The 19,879-nt window shown below is 46.7% G+C and overlaps 1 protein-coding gene across 4 annotated transcripts in view; it reads right to left on the bottom strand.

The window, feature by feature from the left end:
• Window positions 1-9,122: 9,122 nt before the first annotated feature.
• The window catches only part of LOC128333867 (G protein-coupled receptor kinase 5-like), a 107,039-nt gene continuing 96,282 nt past the window's right edge, over window positions 9,123-19,879 (bottom strand). For all 4 annotated transcript variants that reach the window (XM_053269902.1, XM_053269901.1, XM_053269903.1 and 1 more), the window contains one exon: window positions 9,123-18,422. In XM_053269902.1, coding sequence (XP_053125877.1) covers window positions 18,333-18,422 — 90 coding nt within the window. In that variant the 3' untranslated portion in view covers window positions 9,123-18,332. The remainder of the gene's footprint in view (window positions 18,423-19,879) is intronic.

Below are 19,879 nucleotides of genomic sequence, written 5' to 3'. Positions count from 1 at the left end.
AACATCTGGGGACCCTAGTTTGAGAACCCCTGGCATAACAGAACAGGAATCGGATCGCCACATTCAAGCTGCCCAAACCTGGGCGGCCTATGCGGCAACCAATTTGCATTTCATTTATGTGTTTATTTGGCAGATTTGTATACTTTCCCCTTCTTCTCTGCCTTCCCATGTGATCAGATCCAGAGTAAAATCCGGGCAATCTGGGCAGTGGATTTGAAATCCATGTAAATCCAGGTGGAATTTAGCAGCCAGGAGGAGGAGCCAAAATCTGGGGGCTACCTTAAATTCTGGGGGACATGGCAACCCTAAACAGGAAGGGCTAGGGAAGAAGCATGTCCTTATATTCATATCTCTTTCTCTATCTCTATCCCAAGAGGCCTTGGGAACACTGAATCTCCATTCTAGCAGGCCATCCAGAGATCTTCGCCAAAGGGTCCAAGGGTCCCAGGCTCCCGTGTCTGCTGGCCAGATATTCTCCAAATCCGTCAAAAAGGCAGAGAGTTAAAAACAAGAGATTTCCCAATAGACCCTCCAGGGCCATTTGCCTTGACTGAGGAGGCCAAGGCTGAGTAACTTTGAAAAATGAAGATGGAGTGATAGGAGTGTCCGTGGTGTCCTCCCTCCTCCCCTTGCCCTTCCTCAGCCCATCTGCACCAAACTTCATCAGCAGATACTCTGACCGCCATTACATTACAGAGACGTCAGTTTGGGGTGGTATAAAAATATGTCAAACAAACAAACCTTGGGGCGCCTCTGTCCCCTTCGGTCTACTATGCAGGCAAGAGCTGAGCTGGAGAAATGACCAGTTCCAAGCCCTGTTCCCTCTCATTTTGTCCCCATCTGTTTGGGGAATGAGTTTTGTTCTAGTATCCAGGCACTGTGTGCGTACATGTGCTTTCAGAGTGGGGCCCTCCTGATTCAACTTGAGCGGGATCTAAAATTAACAAAGCGGACATCAATAAACATGGGAGCGTGCACACCTGTGCAGGCCTTAGAGGGAACACAGCTCTCCTCCACATAAGGACAGCCCTGCTGGATCAGGCCCAAGGCCCATCCAGTCCAGCATCCTGTTTCCCACAGTGGCCCACCAGATGCCTCTGGGGAGCCCATAGGCAAAGAGCTGAGGGTGTGTCCTCTCTCCTGCTGTTACTCCCCTGCAATTGGTATCGAGAGGGGTCTTGCCTCTGAGGCAGGACATGGCCTATAGCCACCAGACTCATAGCCACTGATAGAGCTGTCTGTGAATTTGTCTAATCCCCTGCTAGCTGAGCAAAGAGGCACCTTTTTAAAACTGGTGATTCTCTTTATTTAGCAGGGGAGGAGCTACTGGCCTTATCTGTCCCCAGCACAGCATCCCTCCAGTGGCTTAGGTTCTGTTTTTAAATTGTGAGCCCTTTGGGGACAGGGAGCTGTTTATTTGTTTGTTTGTTTCTTTATTTATATCTTTGTAAACTGCTTTGGGAAACTTGTGTTGAAAAACGGTATATAATATTTGTCGTGTTTGTCTATAAATATTCATTGTATAAACATTCATCGCAAAGTTATCCAAGCTCATGGCCATCACCACATACCGTTGCAGAGAATTCCATAGATTAATTATGCACAGTGTGGAAAAGTACTTCCTTTTGTCAGTCCTAAAATTCCTGGCCTTCGGTTTCATGGGGTGACCTCTGGTTCTAGAGCTTTGAGAGAGGGAGAAAAATTTCTCTCTGTCCACTCTCTCTGCTCCATGCACAAAACACCTCTATCACATCTCCCCATAGCCCAAACTAAAAAACCCCAGATGTAGCCTCTGGTTTTAGCACAGATTCTGTGGTTTGCCTGGTTGCTGCATGGCAGAATACTAGAACCAGCCCTGGTTGGGAGAATAAAGTGTGGTGTAGTGGTTAGAGTGTTGGACCAGGACCAGGGAGACCTGAGTTCAAATCCCCATTCAGCCATGAAACTCACTGGGTGACTCTGGGCCAGTCACTTAACTCTCAGCCTAACCAACCTCACAGGGTTGTTGTGAGGAGACACATAACCATGTATGGGCTCTGGGCTCCTTGGAGGAAGTGTGGGATATAAATGTAAAAATAAAATAAAATTAAAATAAAGTGGCGGGAAGGGACAAACGACAAATGCCCCCTCACTCTGAGCTCCTTAGAGAAAGAGTGGGATGCGCATGTAATAAATACAGTGCCGTGTCTATGAAGCTTGGATTGCGGATGGGAAACGCAGAGCCAAACGGGGGTTGCAACAGAAAAGGCCTTGGTAGCTACCCAGCTAACTTCCCAATCTGTTGTTTGATTTTGTTTTATAAGAGCGGATGTTAGGAGGAGAGCTGGTCTTCTGCTAGCAAGCATGAATTGTCCTCTTTGCTAAGCAAGGTCCCCTTGGTTTGCATTTGGATGAGTGACTATAGGTTAGCACTGTAAGATATGGGGTTTATGGACTGGATGGGGTTTATTTCACAACCAGATGAAACCAACCAGATGCAAAGTGAGCCCAGGACCCATGCAGAAGGTTCCCGGGTTCATTGCCTGGTAGGAGCTCCTGGTAGGGCTGGGAAAGAATCCTGCTTGAAACTTCAGAAGTCGCTGCCAGTCAGTGTAGAGACAATACTGAGTTAGACCGACCAATGGCCTGACTCAGTATAAGGCAGCTTCTTATCTTCCAATACAGAGAACCAGTGTGGGGCAGAAACTTGAATGTTGCGTCGAGATATGGGAGACGCTGGATAGGTTGCCTCAGTCTAATCTACCTCGCAGGGTGGTTGTAATAAGACTTTCAAAAAGGATGATCATTGAGAAGAAGGACTAGCTTATCAGCCTCTGCCTCTGGTCATACAAAAACCATTTCCCTTCTCCCATCCCAAGTTGCTGAGTGATTGGAAGGTTCTTCCAGAACATTCATACCAGTTGGGTGGTCCCTTGATCTTCCCTTGATCTTAAGGAAAGGGTGATACTTTAGCAGCAGAGCCTCTGTTTTATGTACCAAGGATCTTGTTCATCACTTCAGTTCCTGGCATCTCCTGTAGGGTTGGGAAAGATCGCCACCTGGAACCCTGGAAATCATAGCTCAGGATCCTTAAAGTAAATAAAGTTGCGCCGCCGAGTCGGTGTCGACTTGTGGTGACCACAGAGCCCTGTGGTTGTCTTTGGTAGAATACAGGAGGAGTTTACCATTGCCTCCTCCCATGCAGTATGAGATGATGCCTTTCAGCAACTTCCTATACCGCTGCTACCCAATAGAGGTGTTTCCCATAGTCTGGGGAACATACCAGGAGGCTTTACACACAGGGCTTCTACCCCAAATCTTCTTCCAAGAAGAGTGTGTGCATTCACACACCATCCAAACCTACCCCAAAGTCCCTTCAAGATCCTTGGACCTACTCCACACAAATAGGGCTTTGTGGTGCAAATTCTAGCTTATCTTGATGTATTTCTGGATTTTTAAAATGCTGGTTTTAAGCTACTTCCCCTGAAAACTCTGGAGCAAATAGGGAGAGGCACTGATGTAGACTCATTAGCATGATAAGAGGGATGTTCTCTTTAGAAATGCAGATATTGCTCTTTAGGAAGCTCTCTCTCCACGCCCTCCCACATTGGCTAGAAGGAAAATATGGAACATGCCATGTGAATTTGTTTCAAAACAAAATCTGAGAGCTGAAGGGAGGGGCTGCTTCCCTCAATGCTGCAAGTGTAGTTTGAAGTGGCTTTGCTCAAAGAGGATTTGAACCAGCAACCTCAGATGGCAAAAAAACTGCATGATAGGAACATAAGAAGCTGCCATATACTGAGTCAGACCATTGGTCCATCTAGCTCAGTATTGTCTACACAGATTGGCAGCAGCTTCTCCAAGTTTGCAGGCAGGAATCTCTCTCAGCCCTAACTTGGAGTTGCTGCCGGGGGGCAGGGCGACCTGGAACCTAGATGCTCTTCCCAGAGCAACTCCATCCCCTGAGGTGAATATCTTACAGTGCTCACATATCAAGTCTTCCACTCACATGCAACCAGGGCGGACCCTGCTTAGCTAAGGGGACAAGCCATGCTTGCTACCACAAGACCAGCTCTCCTCATGTGAAGAGCTAGCATGCAACTTGGAAGCAAGAACTTACTCAGCCTCCAGCTCTCCTCGAAGAATCATGTCCTTTCTCAGTCGGATCTCATGGGCTGGTCAAATGGTCAGCAAGCACAATATGCCATTGCCGCAGCTTTTCTTCATGCTTCCCTACTGGTCAAAGACTGTAATAAAGTTTATCTATCTATCAATTTCCACAGCTCCACTTATTGGCCAACTCTCGCTTTGCATGAATAACCCATTTGCATTTTCCCCATTTGCCAGGAAAGCTGACAGATGGCACTGCAGACCATGCAAAGTCCCTGATGGCCATCTGACCAGCCCGTGAGATTCTGATGAGAAAGAAGATGCAAGCCTTTGAGAAAGTGTGAAGGCTGAGTATGCTTATGCTGTCAATGACATGCTCTTCATGCTGCCATGCAGTTGGGTTTGTTTGTTTGTTTGTTTGTTGACTGATCCTCAGTATCCATGCAGAAGGTCCCCAGGTTCATTCCCTGGTAGCAACTCCACATAGGGCTGAGAAAGATTATAGAAGAGGAGAGCTGGTCTTATGGTAGCAAACATGACCTGTCCCTGTAGCTAAGCAGGGTCCACCCTGGTTGCTCTTGAATGGGAGACTTGATGTGTGAGCACTGCAAGATATTCTCCTTAGGGGATGGAGCCACTCTGGGAAGAGCATCTATGTTCCAAGTTCCCTCCCTAGCAGCATCTCCAAGATCGGGCTGAGAGAGATTCCTGCCTGCAACCTTGGAGAAGCCGCTGCCAGTCTGTGTAGACAATACTGAGCTAGATAGACCAATGGTATGGCAGCTTCCTACCAGGTATGACAGCTTCCTACCTACGAGGATTCCATGGATGTTTACGGGGGCTCCCTCTCTTGTCCCCCTCATTTTGATTTCCTTTTAGTGAGGAGAGCTGGTCTTGTGGTGGCAGGCATGACTTGTCCCCCTAGCTAAGCAAGGTCCATCCTGGTTGCATTTGGATGGGAGACTTGGTGTGTGAGCACTGTAAGATCTGCCCCTCAGGGGACGGAGCTGCTCTGGGAAGAGCATCTAGGTTCTAAGGTCCCCCCCTGGCTTCTCCAAGATAGGGCTGAGAGAGATTCTTGCCAGAAACCTTGGAGAAGCCGCTGCCAGTCTGGGTAGGCAATAATGAGCTAGATAGACCAATGGTCTGACTCAGTATACAGCATCTTCCCAAGATCTTTGTTTGGACCCATGGAGAGCTGCTGCCAGTCAGGGAAGACAACACTGAGTTAGATGGACCAGTGGAATGACGCAGTATAAGGCAACTTCATATCCAGGTTGTCATTTTTCTGCTATTAAGCCTCCCCCATGACTGCCAAATTTTCTGACAGATCAGATGAGTTTTATATACTTTTTGCTTTTATCACATCATGATTGGTCAATAACCTTAGGAGTGGCAAAATATGTTTCTGCTACTATTTGCATTCGTTGAGACTCCTAAATTGTGCTTACCCCGAGCCATGTTTTATGTCTGTTTGTTTATCATGAATGTTTTGTCTTTTTAAAAATTCTTGAGCCATTTTTATGCTTTTCTACATTTTTATGAGGCTTTGTAAGTTGCTCCTGTATTTATTCTGTTGGTTTATTGGTTTCATGTGGAAGGCATCTTGTATTTTGCTAGTAATATTCTTGTAATAAGGAGTTCTGGTAAGAACTAATCTTCCTGTTTCACTATCCCTACAACTGGACTAAGTTTTGTCCAAATCGGTTCAGCTGCAGTTCACAAATTAGCTCACTTGCACATCTACCGTTCATGCATCTACCATCTTGAACTGGGGTGGATGACATAACCAACTACACTGTTGAGGTGTCCTTATTTATCCCTGCAACTGTGCCAAATTTGGTTCATATTGGTCCAGCCACTGCAAAGTTGATAGGGAAATAATAAAATTAAGTTTGAAAACATGCTTTTTGAGGACAAATATTACATGTAGGGTTTTGTTTCCTTACCAAGTCACTAGCAGATATTGCAGTCTCTTTGCATATGCATGCACAAACACACAGAATGCCGGCTGATCTCATAAGCTTACTTTACTTAAGGAAAGTAGGGTGAAAATTCTATTCTACTATTAAGCCTAAGATCAGTCTGCAAGATCTCAGCATCACATGCCCATGTTGATTCTCGATTGTCTTCAAGACTGGAATGGGGAAGGTTCCAGTAAACCAAACACAATGACAATTTATCATCACCATTGCTAAACATTTCCACAGTTCTCCTGTGGATTTCCATCCAAGCAAGCTGGGCATTCATTACCGTAAGTGGCAGTTGTGTGGATGGTTTGGCCTTGGATGTGGAACTTCCCACAGCGGTGCTTGATGGGAAAACTGGGGGGGGGAATCAGCATTCCCCTATGAGGCACCACTCTATCATTGTCATTTTTGGTACCTCCCTTCCCAGTCCCTGAGTTGGGACATCCATTATTGTCATCATTGTTCCCAGAGACAAGTTCCAGTCTCGGAGAAGTCTGCCCTGTTGTTGAGATTAGTAATACCACCAGCCTGGGATTGCAGAGAGATTAGATAATCCTGCAGAACTGCTGCTAAAAATCTTGAGGACATGCTTACGGAAGAGCTATAGCTAAACAAACAGAGCAAGCGAGAGTGCAGTGAGAGGAACAGCCTAGCAGCCTAGTGTGGCCACATTCCTCTGAGATAATTTTTGGATGCAACCCTAAAAAATGGTGCCGGGAATTTATTTATTCTTATTTTATTTCTTTGATTTATATACTGCCCTTCAAAAAATGGCTCGGGGTGGAATTGGGCTGCATGCACTGGGAAAATTGGAATTCCACTTCTGAACTCTCTCTCTGATTGGTGCTGGACTAGATAGGCATTGGGCTTGTTCCTGCAGGGTTATCCCTTTGTTCTTGCAATCACATATATTCTCAAACAGCCTAGAACCCCAAACCAGCCCATCAACAGGAACTTCCCTGTGAACTTCCCTGAAGTATCTGTGTGAAACTGGATGCTGGACTAGATAAGCCTTGGTCTTGATGTGGCAGGGCTTTCCTTGTGTCCCCCCGAGCAGCTGCTCATATTCTCAGGCAGTCTAGAACTCCAGGCAGCACAGAACCTGCAAACCTTGCCTATGGGATTCATGGAGGCCTCTGTGAGAAACAGTATGGTGAACTGGATTCACTTTGGGCTTGACCTTCTGTTCTTCAGCATCCACTCATCTTCTTGAGCAGTCTATAACCCTAGCCAGCCTAGCACCCACAACAAGTCCAGAACCCACAACCTTGGCAGTCTACTTTCCTGAGGCATCTGTGTGAAACTGAATGCTTGATATATAGACCCTGGGCTTGATCTGGAAGGCCTGTTCTTGTGTTCTTGAGCAGCCAAGGACACAAGGACAGCTGGCCTAGAACCTGCAACCAGCCCAGAACCAACAACTTTGCCTGTGGACTTCATTGAGATATCTTTGTGAAACACAATGCTGGACTAGATAGGCCTTGGACTTGATTCGGCATTGCTGTCCCTATGTTCTGAAGCAGCCACTCGTGTTCTCCAGCAGTTGAGCTGCAACCAGCCCAGAACCTGTAACCTTGCCTGAGGCATCTGTCTGAAACAGGATGCTAGACTAGTTAGGTCTTGGGATTGTTCCAGCAGGGCTATCCTTGTGTTCTTGTGCAGCCACTCATGATCTCCATCAATATAGAATCCTAGATAGCCTAGAACCCACAATCTTGTCCATCAGCTTCCCTAAGGCTTCTGGTGTGCCACTTTGTGAAAAAGGATGCTAGAGCAGATAGGCCTTGGGCTTGATCCGGCAGGGCTGTACTTGTACCCTCGAGCAGTCACTTGTATTCTTGCGCAGTCTAGAAAGCCATCCAGCCTAGAACTCACAACCTTTCCTGCGGGCTTCTGGCAGGGCTGTCCCTGAGCAGCCTTCACGTTCTTGAGCAATCTAGAACCCCGACAGCCTAGAAGCCAGAAGCAGCTCAGAACCCACAACCTTGAACATGGGCTTCCACAATGTCTCTGTGTGATCCAGGATGCTGGACTAGATAGACCTTGGGCTTGATCTGGCAGCACTGTCCTTAACCCTAATGAAATGTTATGGTAGTTTTTCACAATGAGCATGCATGCCACCAGATAGTTTCGACCACTCCAGCTGGTTCATGTACAAAGTTGCTTCATTTCTTCTGAAAGAAAAGCCCCAAAGCAGTGATGACAGACTTGATGGAGTAGGGCCCTGTGGCTGCAATCCTAAACTTATTTGCCTGGGAGTAAGCCCTGCTGGATGCTTTGGGACTTGCTCTGAGTAACCCTGCTTGGGATTGCTCTCTGTGGACAATCCAAGATGCAGAAATCTTGTGTTTAAAAATGCAGGGTTCTTTGGCTGTCCATGTTAGATGCTGCGCCTCCCTGACATGCAATTCCACAGCACCATCTTCTGGCCATTTGCTGCCATCTTTTGAAGGTTGTCCAAAAGACACAATTTCCGTCATGGACTGGCAGCAAATGGCCAGCAGATGGTGCTGCAAATTGCACAATGTGTAAATTGTGCACTTCATCTGGATGCAGAGTGAATAACCAAAAAGAACTTGCATTTTCAAATGCAGTATTTCACCATCTGCAATGACTCTGAATCTATTACTGATGATATGGGAGAAGAGGCAAATCAAAGATAACACATCAAGATGATTAAGCTATAAACCACTCCCAGTCAAAACAAACCAACTGTATTTTTCAACTCAGAGGTATAAGCAGGACTGTGTGTATTCCACATTTCCGCACCACAGTGGAATTCATTGTTGAATGCAGAACTCTTTTTTTGAGAATCCTTCTTTCTTTTTCTTTTTAAAAAAAGTTTCTAGCCCTCATGACTACAAAAATGTGCTTGGACGTGTGTAAGTAATACTTGTAATCTCTAAGGCCAGAGGTGGGCTGAACAGAAATTCCAAGTGTCAAAAGCTCCAATGCCCTGCATATCTCCTCCCACCTCTACCCTGAGCAAGAACAGAATTATGCAAAGATGGAATAGATGCAAATACCCTCATTTGTACCCTTGATACAGGTCGCGGAACTCAGTTTTCATTGGTGCAGAATTTTTATTTCTTTTCAGTGCAGATTACACACAGCCCTGGGAATAAGTAACAAGGGAGAGGACCTAACTATATATAGTCCTGTAATTAATGTTTAAAATCAGGGATGAAAAACCCAGGTGATTGAGGTTGTTTCCTTCCCCCTCCTTCCCTTGATTGGAATAAAGTGACAGCCACTCTTTGCTGAGAGAAGCTGAATCATATTTTTCTCCCCCTCCCAACATCCCCCCCACTAAAAAAATCCCTGACACATCTGGGTAATATTACCACATGGCTTGGCTTGCAGCTTTTAAAGCTTAAAAATGTACATCCAGGCATTTGACACACAATATTTACAAATGTACAAAATCAAACCCAAAATGTAAACCAAAATGCACCAGAATCAGAAATTAACAGTGTAGTTAAAAAAACAATATAATCTAGCAACAAACCAACCCCAAATACATGGATGCAAAAAGAAAGGGGGAGGGAATACAAAAATAGAGGTGCCCTTTTATAAGATGGAGTACGGCCTAGTGTAGAAGCACCAGACCAACAAGACAGAGGTTTTCTCCATGGAGGGGGAAAAGACGACCTATTTGACATATAACAGGATCACACAATGGACCGAGAAGGCCAGGAGGATATGATGAAACATCCCCAAACTGTCATTTGTATTCCTTTGAAACATACTTCCTATTTCTATATTCCTTTCTGCAGCCACAAGCTCTGTTTTAGACTTTCAGAAAACCCAAAAGGGGCTCTCTTTTTTCCTATTTGGCTGAAAATCTCAACTGAAGGCTTTAAAAAAAAAATCCTCACCAGGGGGAAAAATTGGCAGTGGTTGGCCTAGGAAGGATTATAGCTGACATGTCTGAAGATGTCTGGTGTTTTGTCCAGTGATCCAAAGTCTTTTGCAAAACGATTCTTAAGGATACCACTTGGACCTTGGTGGCCAACTGTTGACGCATTTAGAAGTGTTTGATTGCCCTATGGAGGTGATGGTCAGCTGGGTTTTCCCACCACCAGCGACTGCAGCTGATAAGACTGCAAATCTGAAAATTTCTTCGGGGTTCCTTCGGGGGAAACTCTCGATGCTGTCAAGAGTCCAGAGGATGAAACACAACTAAGGAATCACAAGGTTTCTTATTAGGAATGCAGAGTTGGAAATCTGAATCTGAAACTAAAGAATCACAAGGTTTCCTATTACGAATGTAGAGAAGGAAATCTCAAGTAAGCAGGAAGATCTTCATTAGAGGTTCTTCCACCACCTGCTTCAATTTGCAGCCAGAGCCACTTGAATTATGTCTGCATAAAGCGAGGGGCGGCAGTTCTGAATGAATTAACATGTAAAGCAAGGATGCGCTTCTGTGCACATGTGAGGGCGCCAGATTAAAAATCATAGGCTTATTATTCAAAGATAGTCCACCTGGGTTCATTTTTGCTGCTACTGGGGAGAAGGGGCGTGAGTATGGAGCATTGTCAATCCATAGCAACTGCATTGCAAAAGTCTATTTGCATTTATGTCGGTGTCCTCAAATGTAGGTCCCCAGATGTTCTTGGACTCAGTATTCCAAGCCACCACTGAACCATTGAACAAGGTGTGCAGTACACCCAGGTGCCCATGGACCATCACACTTAACCCTCCCCACAGCCTCCCTAGACTTTCCGACCCCCACTCCGTGCCAGCGTGGCCCTGATCCAGGCAGCTAGTGAAGGGCAAGCCATGTTTTGGATTGTGCCCCTTGTTACACCACTGCTCGGACTACAGCTCCCGTCATCCCCAACCCTAGTGACCTTTGGCCATAATGTTTGGGGAGGATGGAACTTGTAGTCAGCGACATCTGGGAACTCAAGTTTGAGAACCCCTCCGGTAAATTGCGTTACTGGCCCGGAGAACCTGGAGAGGGCTCCTGAACCTTCAAGAGATATGTAGCTGGAAGAAAGTTATTTACGGAGGCTTTCCCCCTTCCTGTGTTTCTGTGATGAGAAAAGCTGCACTCGCTGGAATCCGCCCTTTAACACACAGCTCTTTATGGCAGAGGAGCTCCCTCAAAGCCAACCCAATAACCTGGAACTTCGGTACTGAAAACTGCTTCATCATGTCCACAATCCTTCCAGGCTCAACAAAGGAGGGGAAATCCACCAAAGATGGCAGGTTAGCCCCCCACCTTAAGCTACACCTAATCTATCACATTACCAAAGCAGTGGCTGACATCCTGAGTGCTTGTGCAGTGTGCAATGACCAGGCACGAGTGGAAGGCTGCTGTGCTAGGCAGGTGCCCTACATTTGGAGTTTGCATTCCAGACTAGTGTTGCAATACAAGCATGCTTGCGTTGGCACAACCGTTGCACACTCTGTGGCATGCCTGTTTTAAATGGGATGTTTGTGCAAGTGTACAGTTTAGAGCATGCTCACTGTGATTTTTTTGACGAGGTCTACACTCCGAGAGGTGGGAAAGAGGTGATGATGGCACAGCGGGACTTCCCGCTTTCAGCATGTTCTGGTGCTTTTATTGTCCTGATCTTCGGACCTGCATTGGCCAAATTTGCAATGGTGTTTTAAACACTTCTAAAATGTTTTTAAAATTTTATCGATGTTGTCAGAGGAATGGAAATAAACATTGGCAGGAATGCCCCCTAAAGGCAAGGAGCAAGTACAATCATTTATTCATTGTTTACTCGGTGCTCTTTGCTCTGTGCAAAAATGACTGCAATTTTACCCTGATTGTTGGGTGTGTGTGTGTGTGTGTGTGTGTGTGTGTGTGTGTGTGTGTGTGCGTGTGTGCGTGCAGAGGCACTCTTACCCCTGGACTTCAGGGTCTCCACACCCCCTGGGGGGCCCCCAACCCTCTTTGGTCTGTTCTGAGTGGTGTCGACACCGTCAGTGTGCCCTCTAACAGGGATTCCCAGATGTTGTTGACTACAACTCCCAGAATCCCCAAGCAAAAGCCACTGCAGCTGGGGATTCTGGGAGTTGTAGTCAACAGCATCTGGGAATCCCTGTTAGAGGGGACACTGGTCACCATGCCATGCCACCAGCCTGCACTGTGTCAGGCAGCCGAGTGCGATTGAGACTTGCACCGGCTGCTTTAGAGACAGGGAGGGAGTGTAGAAAGAAATGTGTGGGCTGGGGATATGTTAAGTTGCGTGTTGAAATGTTTCTGCTCATGCATCTTTGCATAAATAGACGTATTTTATATTCTTACATTCTTGTGAGTTCAGTTGCTTTTTGTGCCCTCAAGAACCCATGGGTTAAAAATACTGAGAGTATGTCACATGGTGTGTGTGTGTAGGGGGATGATGCCTAACTTGCAGCAGGGGGGTGGGTGGGGCCCAGTGTTAATCCCAGATGTTGTTGACTACAACTCCCAGGATCCTCAGCTGCAATGGCCTTTGGCTGGGAATGCTGGTAGTTGTAGTCAACAACACCTCGGATTCCCTCTTACTGGTGGGGCTCCAAAGGCCTTTAGGTCCAGGCTCCAAAATTACCTAGGTGCACCTCTGGGAAGACGTTGCCAAAAATCCCTATGAGCATTTATCCCGAGACGACACTGAAGGCCAAAATTGATGGGACTGGCTCATGGCCTAATTTGGCAATTACTTTGTTTTCACTGCAGCGGCCTTCTTACACTAGATCAGCCACTGCCTTTAATTTCAATGCAATCTTTATGGTGGAACCGTCTGTTTAGGGCTGGCCTTAAATTGCCACAGCAGCTGTGGAATTACTGCCTCAAGCGTTCCAGGGAAATGGCTCCCTACCTTTTGCTCAGGCTCCAACCAGCCACATAAATCAGCAAAGCCCTGCTCTAGGACGCATTTTTCCACACCAAAGAAATGTGTGCCGAATGCCAGTCTTAAAAAATCTTAATGACGGGGCACAAGGAGGGAAAAGGCCAAGAACCCTTGCTGCTTCAAAGTGTGGTGTTTCGGGGCAGGGCCGGCTTGGTAAAGCATTAAATGCTAGAAGATCACTGTGCACAAACATGATTATGATTGAGAATATTTATATACCACTTTCCAACACAAAAAAGGGTGCACGATGGAATGAGAAACTGGCTCCCGGTCCAAAAGGAGCTTGTGGCCTCAAAAGGAAAACAGCCACTGGAGGACAATTGCTAAACAAGAGAGAATCGCTACTTTTAAAAGGTGCCACTTTGCCCACTTACCCTGTTTCCCCGAAAGTAAGACCTAGCAGTAATTTCTGATGTACCACTAATTGCCCTAGTGCATTTTGGGGGGCTAAAATTAATATAAGACACTGTCTTATTTTCGTGGAAACACGGTAGCAGAGGTCCTGTGGGAACCTGGGCTCACAAAAGGCCACGACTGAAGCAATGGAGCTGAGAACCTTGCATCCCTACTTTCCCTCCTCTTGCCAGTCACTTTAGAAGACCACAGACACAAGGGAGGACCGGAGGACCTCTTTGCACAGAAACACTTGCTGTTTGGCATCACCTAGAATCCCTTTTCAGATTCCCCGCCTTTCCTTTGTGGCACAAGCTGAGCTGAGGCTGGAAGGAAACCAGCCTGGCTTTCTCTTATCCCTTTAACACAGGAGTTCTTGACCTCAGGTCCCCAGAGGCTGTTGGACTACCATTCCCATCATCCACGCAACAAAGACCATTGCGGCTGGGGATGATAGGAACTGTAGTCCAACATCATCTGGGAACTAAAGGTCAGGAGCACTTGCTTCAGCTGGTTTGAGCTACAGAAATAAGTCATGACTGTTTTTCACAGCACAGAGCTCAACTATGTATTTTAAATCAAGCTCCTGTTGCCAAATCACATCTGAGTCCCCGTCCCCGTCCCCCCGTATGCTTTTCAGGTATTTTCATGCCCAGCATTTTTCCTGCATGGAGATCAGTGGCAGAAGCCATGCGAAAGCACAACTATGAGCAACTCAGAAGTAAATCTGGGAACATGGGATGCTGCCATATAGTGAGTCAGACCATTTAGCTTAGTATTGCCTTCACTGACTGGCAGCAGCTCTCCAAGGGTTCAGGCAGGAGTCTCTCCCAGCCCTACCTGGAGATGCTGCCAGGCATTGCACCTGGGACCTCCTGCAGATGCTCTTCCACTGTGCTATGGCCCCATCCCCTCAAGGGAATAGCTTACAGTGCTCACATGTGAGTCATCCATCCAAAGGGAAACCAAGGTGGACCCTGCTTAGCATTCACACTCGCGACCACAAGACCAGCTCTCCTCCCCAAATGAACCCCATTGAGTGCAACTGGGCTTACTTCCTAGTAAAGGTGCTTACAACCAGTGTTCTCTCTAGCAGGGATTCCCAGATGCTGTTGGCTACAACTCCCAGAATCCCCTGTTGCAATAGCTTTTGCTTGGGGATTATGGCAGTTGTAGTCAACAATATCTGGGAATCCCTGTCAGAGGAAACGCTGCTTACAACTGCAGAGTGCAACCTTAAAATCTATTATAGGTTTGGGTTCTCAGAACATTGGCATTCTGAGAGGCGGAGGCGGAGGCAGTGTTGGATTACTTTATTTTTTATTTTTAAGAGAATAGGTTCTGAGTTTTAAGCCTTGCCAATAGCCCTGGAATATAGCATGCTCCTTAATTTAAGAGTGGAGCAAGAATAAGACTACTTTGCATTTGTATCGCGGATGTGAAGTAATCAAAGTGCTTCACAAGCCCGATACTATTTTGTAATCCTTACAACAACTCTGTAGAGCAGGGCTGCACAACTTTGGTCCTCCAGCAGGATTTGGACTAAACTCCCATCTTCCCCAGCCGTCGGGGGAACATCTGTCGGAGGGCCAAAGCTTTGCAGCGCAGTTGTATGACAATTCCCATACTGCAAGGGGCGATGGAGGCTGACGTTGGCTTCTGACTACTGAGTGAGTTTGCAGCAGGAGCAAAATTCGAACCCGGGGCCTGAACTCACCACTCATTCCCTTTGCCACTACACCACACCTGCTCTAGCCAGGCTCCCAATGCAGTCTCTTATAATGCCTTATAAGAGACTGCATTATCAAAGCCTTATAATGCCAATGTGTGGGAGGGTGGAGCAGATTCGGATGGGGATTTTTCACAGACTAAGCACCCAGTCCATTTAGTGCGGCTGAAATTGCTCGGCAATTTCCTTTTTACGGCTGGGAGCAATGACTATGAAAGGGCAGAGAGAGAGAGAGTGCTGTGCTCAGGGCTAACTTCTGGGAAGCTGGCCTGAAGAAGCCCTAGCAAGGCCCAGCAGGGATCCACCTAGCCCTTCCTGCCCCAAGGCCAGATCTGTTTCTCTGTGACAATTCAAAGAGATAAAACTCTGGGTTTAGAGCAGGCCCTTCCCACTGCAGGTCAGGCCACAGGCCACGATAAGATAAGAAGAGCAGCTCAGGGTAAAAATAGATCCATCTTCCCCGGCCTTTCAAAAGAGGGTTGGCCTTCAGCACAATTCATGGGACCCAGTCACTTTGCAAACTATTTCGGAAAGCAAAGACTGTGGCTATTGGCCCAGGCTTGACCATGGGCACAAACAGTACAATCCGGCTGGGTTCACACAATCGCTCAAATCTAGGTTTAATGTGGGTCACCAATATGAGCATGATTGTGTGAATCCACGCCAAGGTGGGGATCTCAGATTCATCTTGGGCCATAAACTACCATGGTGTGGGTTCACACAATCACGCCAGGAACCCACATTAAACCTGCATTTAAACAATTATGTGAACCAGGCCTCTTTGTGGGCCCTATCCTGGACTTTTGGGGGCACTGAAGGACAGATGTTCAACACTCCTTGGGATTCTGTGGCAGCAGAGCATCAAGGTTTGACAGACTATGTAGCCAGCATGGTCTAGCTGAACTACAAGTCCCACCACCCTCAATTATAATTTATTGTGGCTGGGGATCATGGGACTTGTAGTTTAGGAACATCTGGAGTGCCACAGGTTGGGAACTCCTGTCTTCGGGATCATGACTAGGATTGGGCTGTTGGGCTGTACACAGAATCATCTGAGAACCTGTAGCCAGTGGCTGGCATCCAGATAGGGATGTGCACAAAACCGTTTTGTCCGGTTTGGTTCAAATTCAAACCGGGTTCGAACTGGGAGAGGGAGGTTCGGTTCTGGTTCTGCTCAAAGCCCCCCTGGTTTGGTTTGAATTCAAACTGGTTCTGACCAGTTCAGACCTCCCAAAGTGGGTGGAGTGGTAGTTGGCACCCATGGGTGCCTACCACCCAACCCCCAAGGCAATCGGACACGCGTATTATTTTTTATGAATTTTTGAATTTTTTTAAAAAAAATTCTCATAGAGTATAATGGGACTCGAACCAGCCCATTATTCCCTATTGTGGAGCACCCATGGGTGCCTACAACCCAACCCCCAATGCAATTGGACACTCGTATGATTTTTTACAATTTATTTATTTTTATTTTTTTAAAAAAATTCTCATAGGGTATAATGGGATTCAAAACAGGCCATTATCCCCTATTGTGGAGCACCTAGGGGCACAAAAGTGGGGTGAATGATAGGCACCCAGGGGTGCCTACCACCCACAAAACCCCAAGGCAATCGGACACTCCTCCGATTATTGGTGAATTTTTAAAGTATTTTTGAATTCCTCATAGGAAATAATGAGGATTCCTGAAAATGAATAGCTTCACGTCGGGGGGGAGGGGTGGCCTAGAGCGGAGTGTGGTGGGTGGTAGTTCCCAAGAGGAGGGCAAGGAAGCTACCAGAATCATTTCAAAAGAATTGGGCAAAGGGATGATTTTTAAGTGATTTTTGAAGTTTATGCATCTTTAAGGTTTTTCTCTTTAAGGTTTGCATATCCCTACATCCAGACTCAGTTTCTCAACAGTACTACTCAAGGGTTACTTTAAAGGGTTATTTGATTTTAATGGGACTACTTGAGAGTAATTTAGTCTGGCGGTCATCCACTATAGCAGGGGTTCTCCACCTTGGGTCCCCAGATGTGGCCAGACTATAACTCCCGCCATCCTTAGCCACAATGGCCACATCTCCAACATCTGGGGATCAACGTTTATCATCATTGGAACTTGGTGAGGTCCTGGTTTTGGGGGGAACACAGGCACTGCCTCCTTTTCTGAGAGGAAGACAGAGAATGGAAAGGGGCGAAAGCAAAGAGATGGAAAGAAAGGGCAATGAAAGAAGGAAACGGAGCAGACAGATCGAGAGCAACACATCGAGTACAGGTGCAAATAATAGATACGCGGAAAATTAAAGAACGGGTTCCACACTGCAGATCAGCGATAAAGAGGGATTCTGGATCCGACAAAACGGCAAGCCTGTGACACACTTCACAGTTCCAATGTGCAATCCATGACTACTCTCAGTCCTCCGCTCCCTCTGACCTTTTCCCGCCCCTTTCTTTGCTCAATACTTCCACTGGTGCCTCCACACGAGAGCTGGACTTCGCTCCCAAATGCTTCAACTCTCAGTTCTGTCCTCCACTATCCTGGCCTGGAACAGCTCTAGGGTCTCCTTTTCTTTCCAAGGTACTATGGTTGTTTCGAGTATTTTGAAAAACCCTGCATGAGCGAAGAGAAACTGATCTTTTCATATCCACGCACGCGCACACCTCAGTCTCTCTCTCTCACACACGCGCACACACACACACACACACACACACACACACACACACACACACACTTATAAGTGTGCCTCTCTGGGCATTCCTAGTCTCAGTTCCATGGTAAATGGCTGCTAGATTGACAGCCGGCAGGACACCTGTGGTGCTCAAGACCGCACTGGCCCTGAGCGAGCGGAGCTTCTTCACCCCCTCCCCAGTGTTTTAGGCTCTAGTGGCCAGCTCTGAGACATCTTCAAGGAAGACACCACTGGCTGCCACAACCACAGGCTCCGCCGCCAATCCCATGAAAAGTCCATGCTTGGGTGGCCTTGCAGAAGAGGCAGAAAATAGGGGTGGCCACGGAGGTCACAGTATGATCGAAGTGTGTAAAAGGACGGACGGTCCTGGCAGAGAGCAACTCCAGGAGCCTCTTGGTCACTGACTCAAATGACCACCCTGATGGCCACGATCCAGGTCAACACTTGGAGGCAGTGAGGGTTTTCTGGCTGCCCCATCGGTCCTGCAGATCTGAAGGCGGCACCTCCCAGCTCCTAGCCAGTAAGGGAGCCAACCAGACGGCGATGTCCCAGTTTCAGCTTCGTGCCTAAGGTGACCCTGAGAAGGCAAAAAGACCAAAGTGGTGGTGCCAGGGGGCCTCCAGGCCGGGGGTCAGGAGGGCGCCTGGGCCGTGGGCCGGGCCGGTGAGGGCGCTGCTGGCAGGTTGGAGTGTGCATTGGTGCTGATGGTGAAGTCACTGGGCTGTAGGGAAGAACAGACATGTGAGCGGAGTCAGTCAGCAGGCAAGAGACTAGCAGTCAGTGTCAGCCAGAGTCAAGCCATGCCTACAACCCAGGCAGAGGATATCCCACAATCTGCAGGAAAACTGAGAAGGAACTTTCCGCCACCCATCCTGAACCTCACAAGCGGGATTTGCATCGCAAGTCCTGCTGTAAAGCTGGACCAAGCTATTAAAGCATCCTGAGCTAACTCGCCATACGAACATACGAAGTTGCCTTCTGCTGAATCTGACCTTTCCTCCCTCTAGCCCAGTACTCTCTGCTCAGGCTGGCAGCAGTTCTCCAATGACTCCAGCAGAAGTCCTTTCAAGCTACACTTCCTCTCTTAGCTGGAGATGTGGACAGCGACTGAATCTGGGACCTTCTACCTGTCAAGGACATGCTTGACCGATGAGTTATGGCCTCTCCATCATTCAGTGATCAGAAAATCCAAGCACTTCCACTCTTAAGTGCCTAGTTTTTAGTGATAGGGCAAACTTTACAAGAGCTCGGATATAAGATCAGTGGACCTGTAAAAAAAGAAAGTAGTACATCATCTAAATGGAAGATTAGATTAGAAAATAAAATCTCCAGGCTTAGATCAGATGCGAGTAAATTGAAAGATATGAAAGACAAGGAGCTGAAGAATGAAAACACCAAACAGTATCTGATCCAAAAATACCCCCTAGATTCAAGGAAAATTAGAGAAGTCCTGGAAATAATAAAACAGCAAATAACAGCAGTGTCAAAGAAGATTAGCAGATACGAAGCCAGAATTACACAACACAGGCAGAATCTCCAATTCCAGTTGAATCAGAGACGTTTCTACCAAAGCATAGAAGGAGAAACTGCAAGAAATCTAGAAACACCAAATAAAGAAGAAACAGTGCAATTCTGGGGGAAATTATGGGACAATCCAATAGATTATAATTAAAAAAGCAGGCTGGATGAAAGAGGTCAAAAAATGTAACCAACAAATGCAAGATCTAATAATAACACCAGAATTAATAAGTGAAAGAGCAAAGAAAATTAAAAATTGGACTGCGCCAGGCGACGATGAACTGCATGACTTCTGGCTTAGACACCTAACAAGCCTTCATAAACAACTATCAAAACAGTTCAATCCCATTTTGCAAGGAGGTGATATTGAACAATGGCTAACAACTGGGAAAACTCATCTCATAATGAAAGACCCAGCAAAAGGTGCAGTACCAAGTAATTATAGACCGATAACCTGCCTGCCAACCATGTTCAAATTATTAACTGGAATAATAGCAGATGAAGTGATGCAACACTTATTAACTAACAAACAGCTTCTGGTTGAACAGAAAGGAAATTGCCCGAACACCAGAGGCACAAAGACCAGCTGCTGATTGACAAAATGATTTTAGAAAACTGCAAGAGAAGAAAAACAAATCTAAGTGTTGCATGGATTGACTA

This window comes from Hemicordylus capensis, chromosome 8 (assembly GCF_027244095.1).
Source record: "Hemicordylus capensis ecotype Gifberg chromosome 8, rHemCap1.1.pri, whole genome shotgun sequence".
Classification (NCBI taxonomy): domain Eukaryota; kingdom Metazoa; phylum Chordata; class Lepidosauria; order Squamata; family Cordylidae; genus Hemicordylus; species Hemicordylus capensis.
Note: the sequence above shows the minus strand (reverse complement) of the source record. Positions and strands in the feature narration are given on the sequence as shown.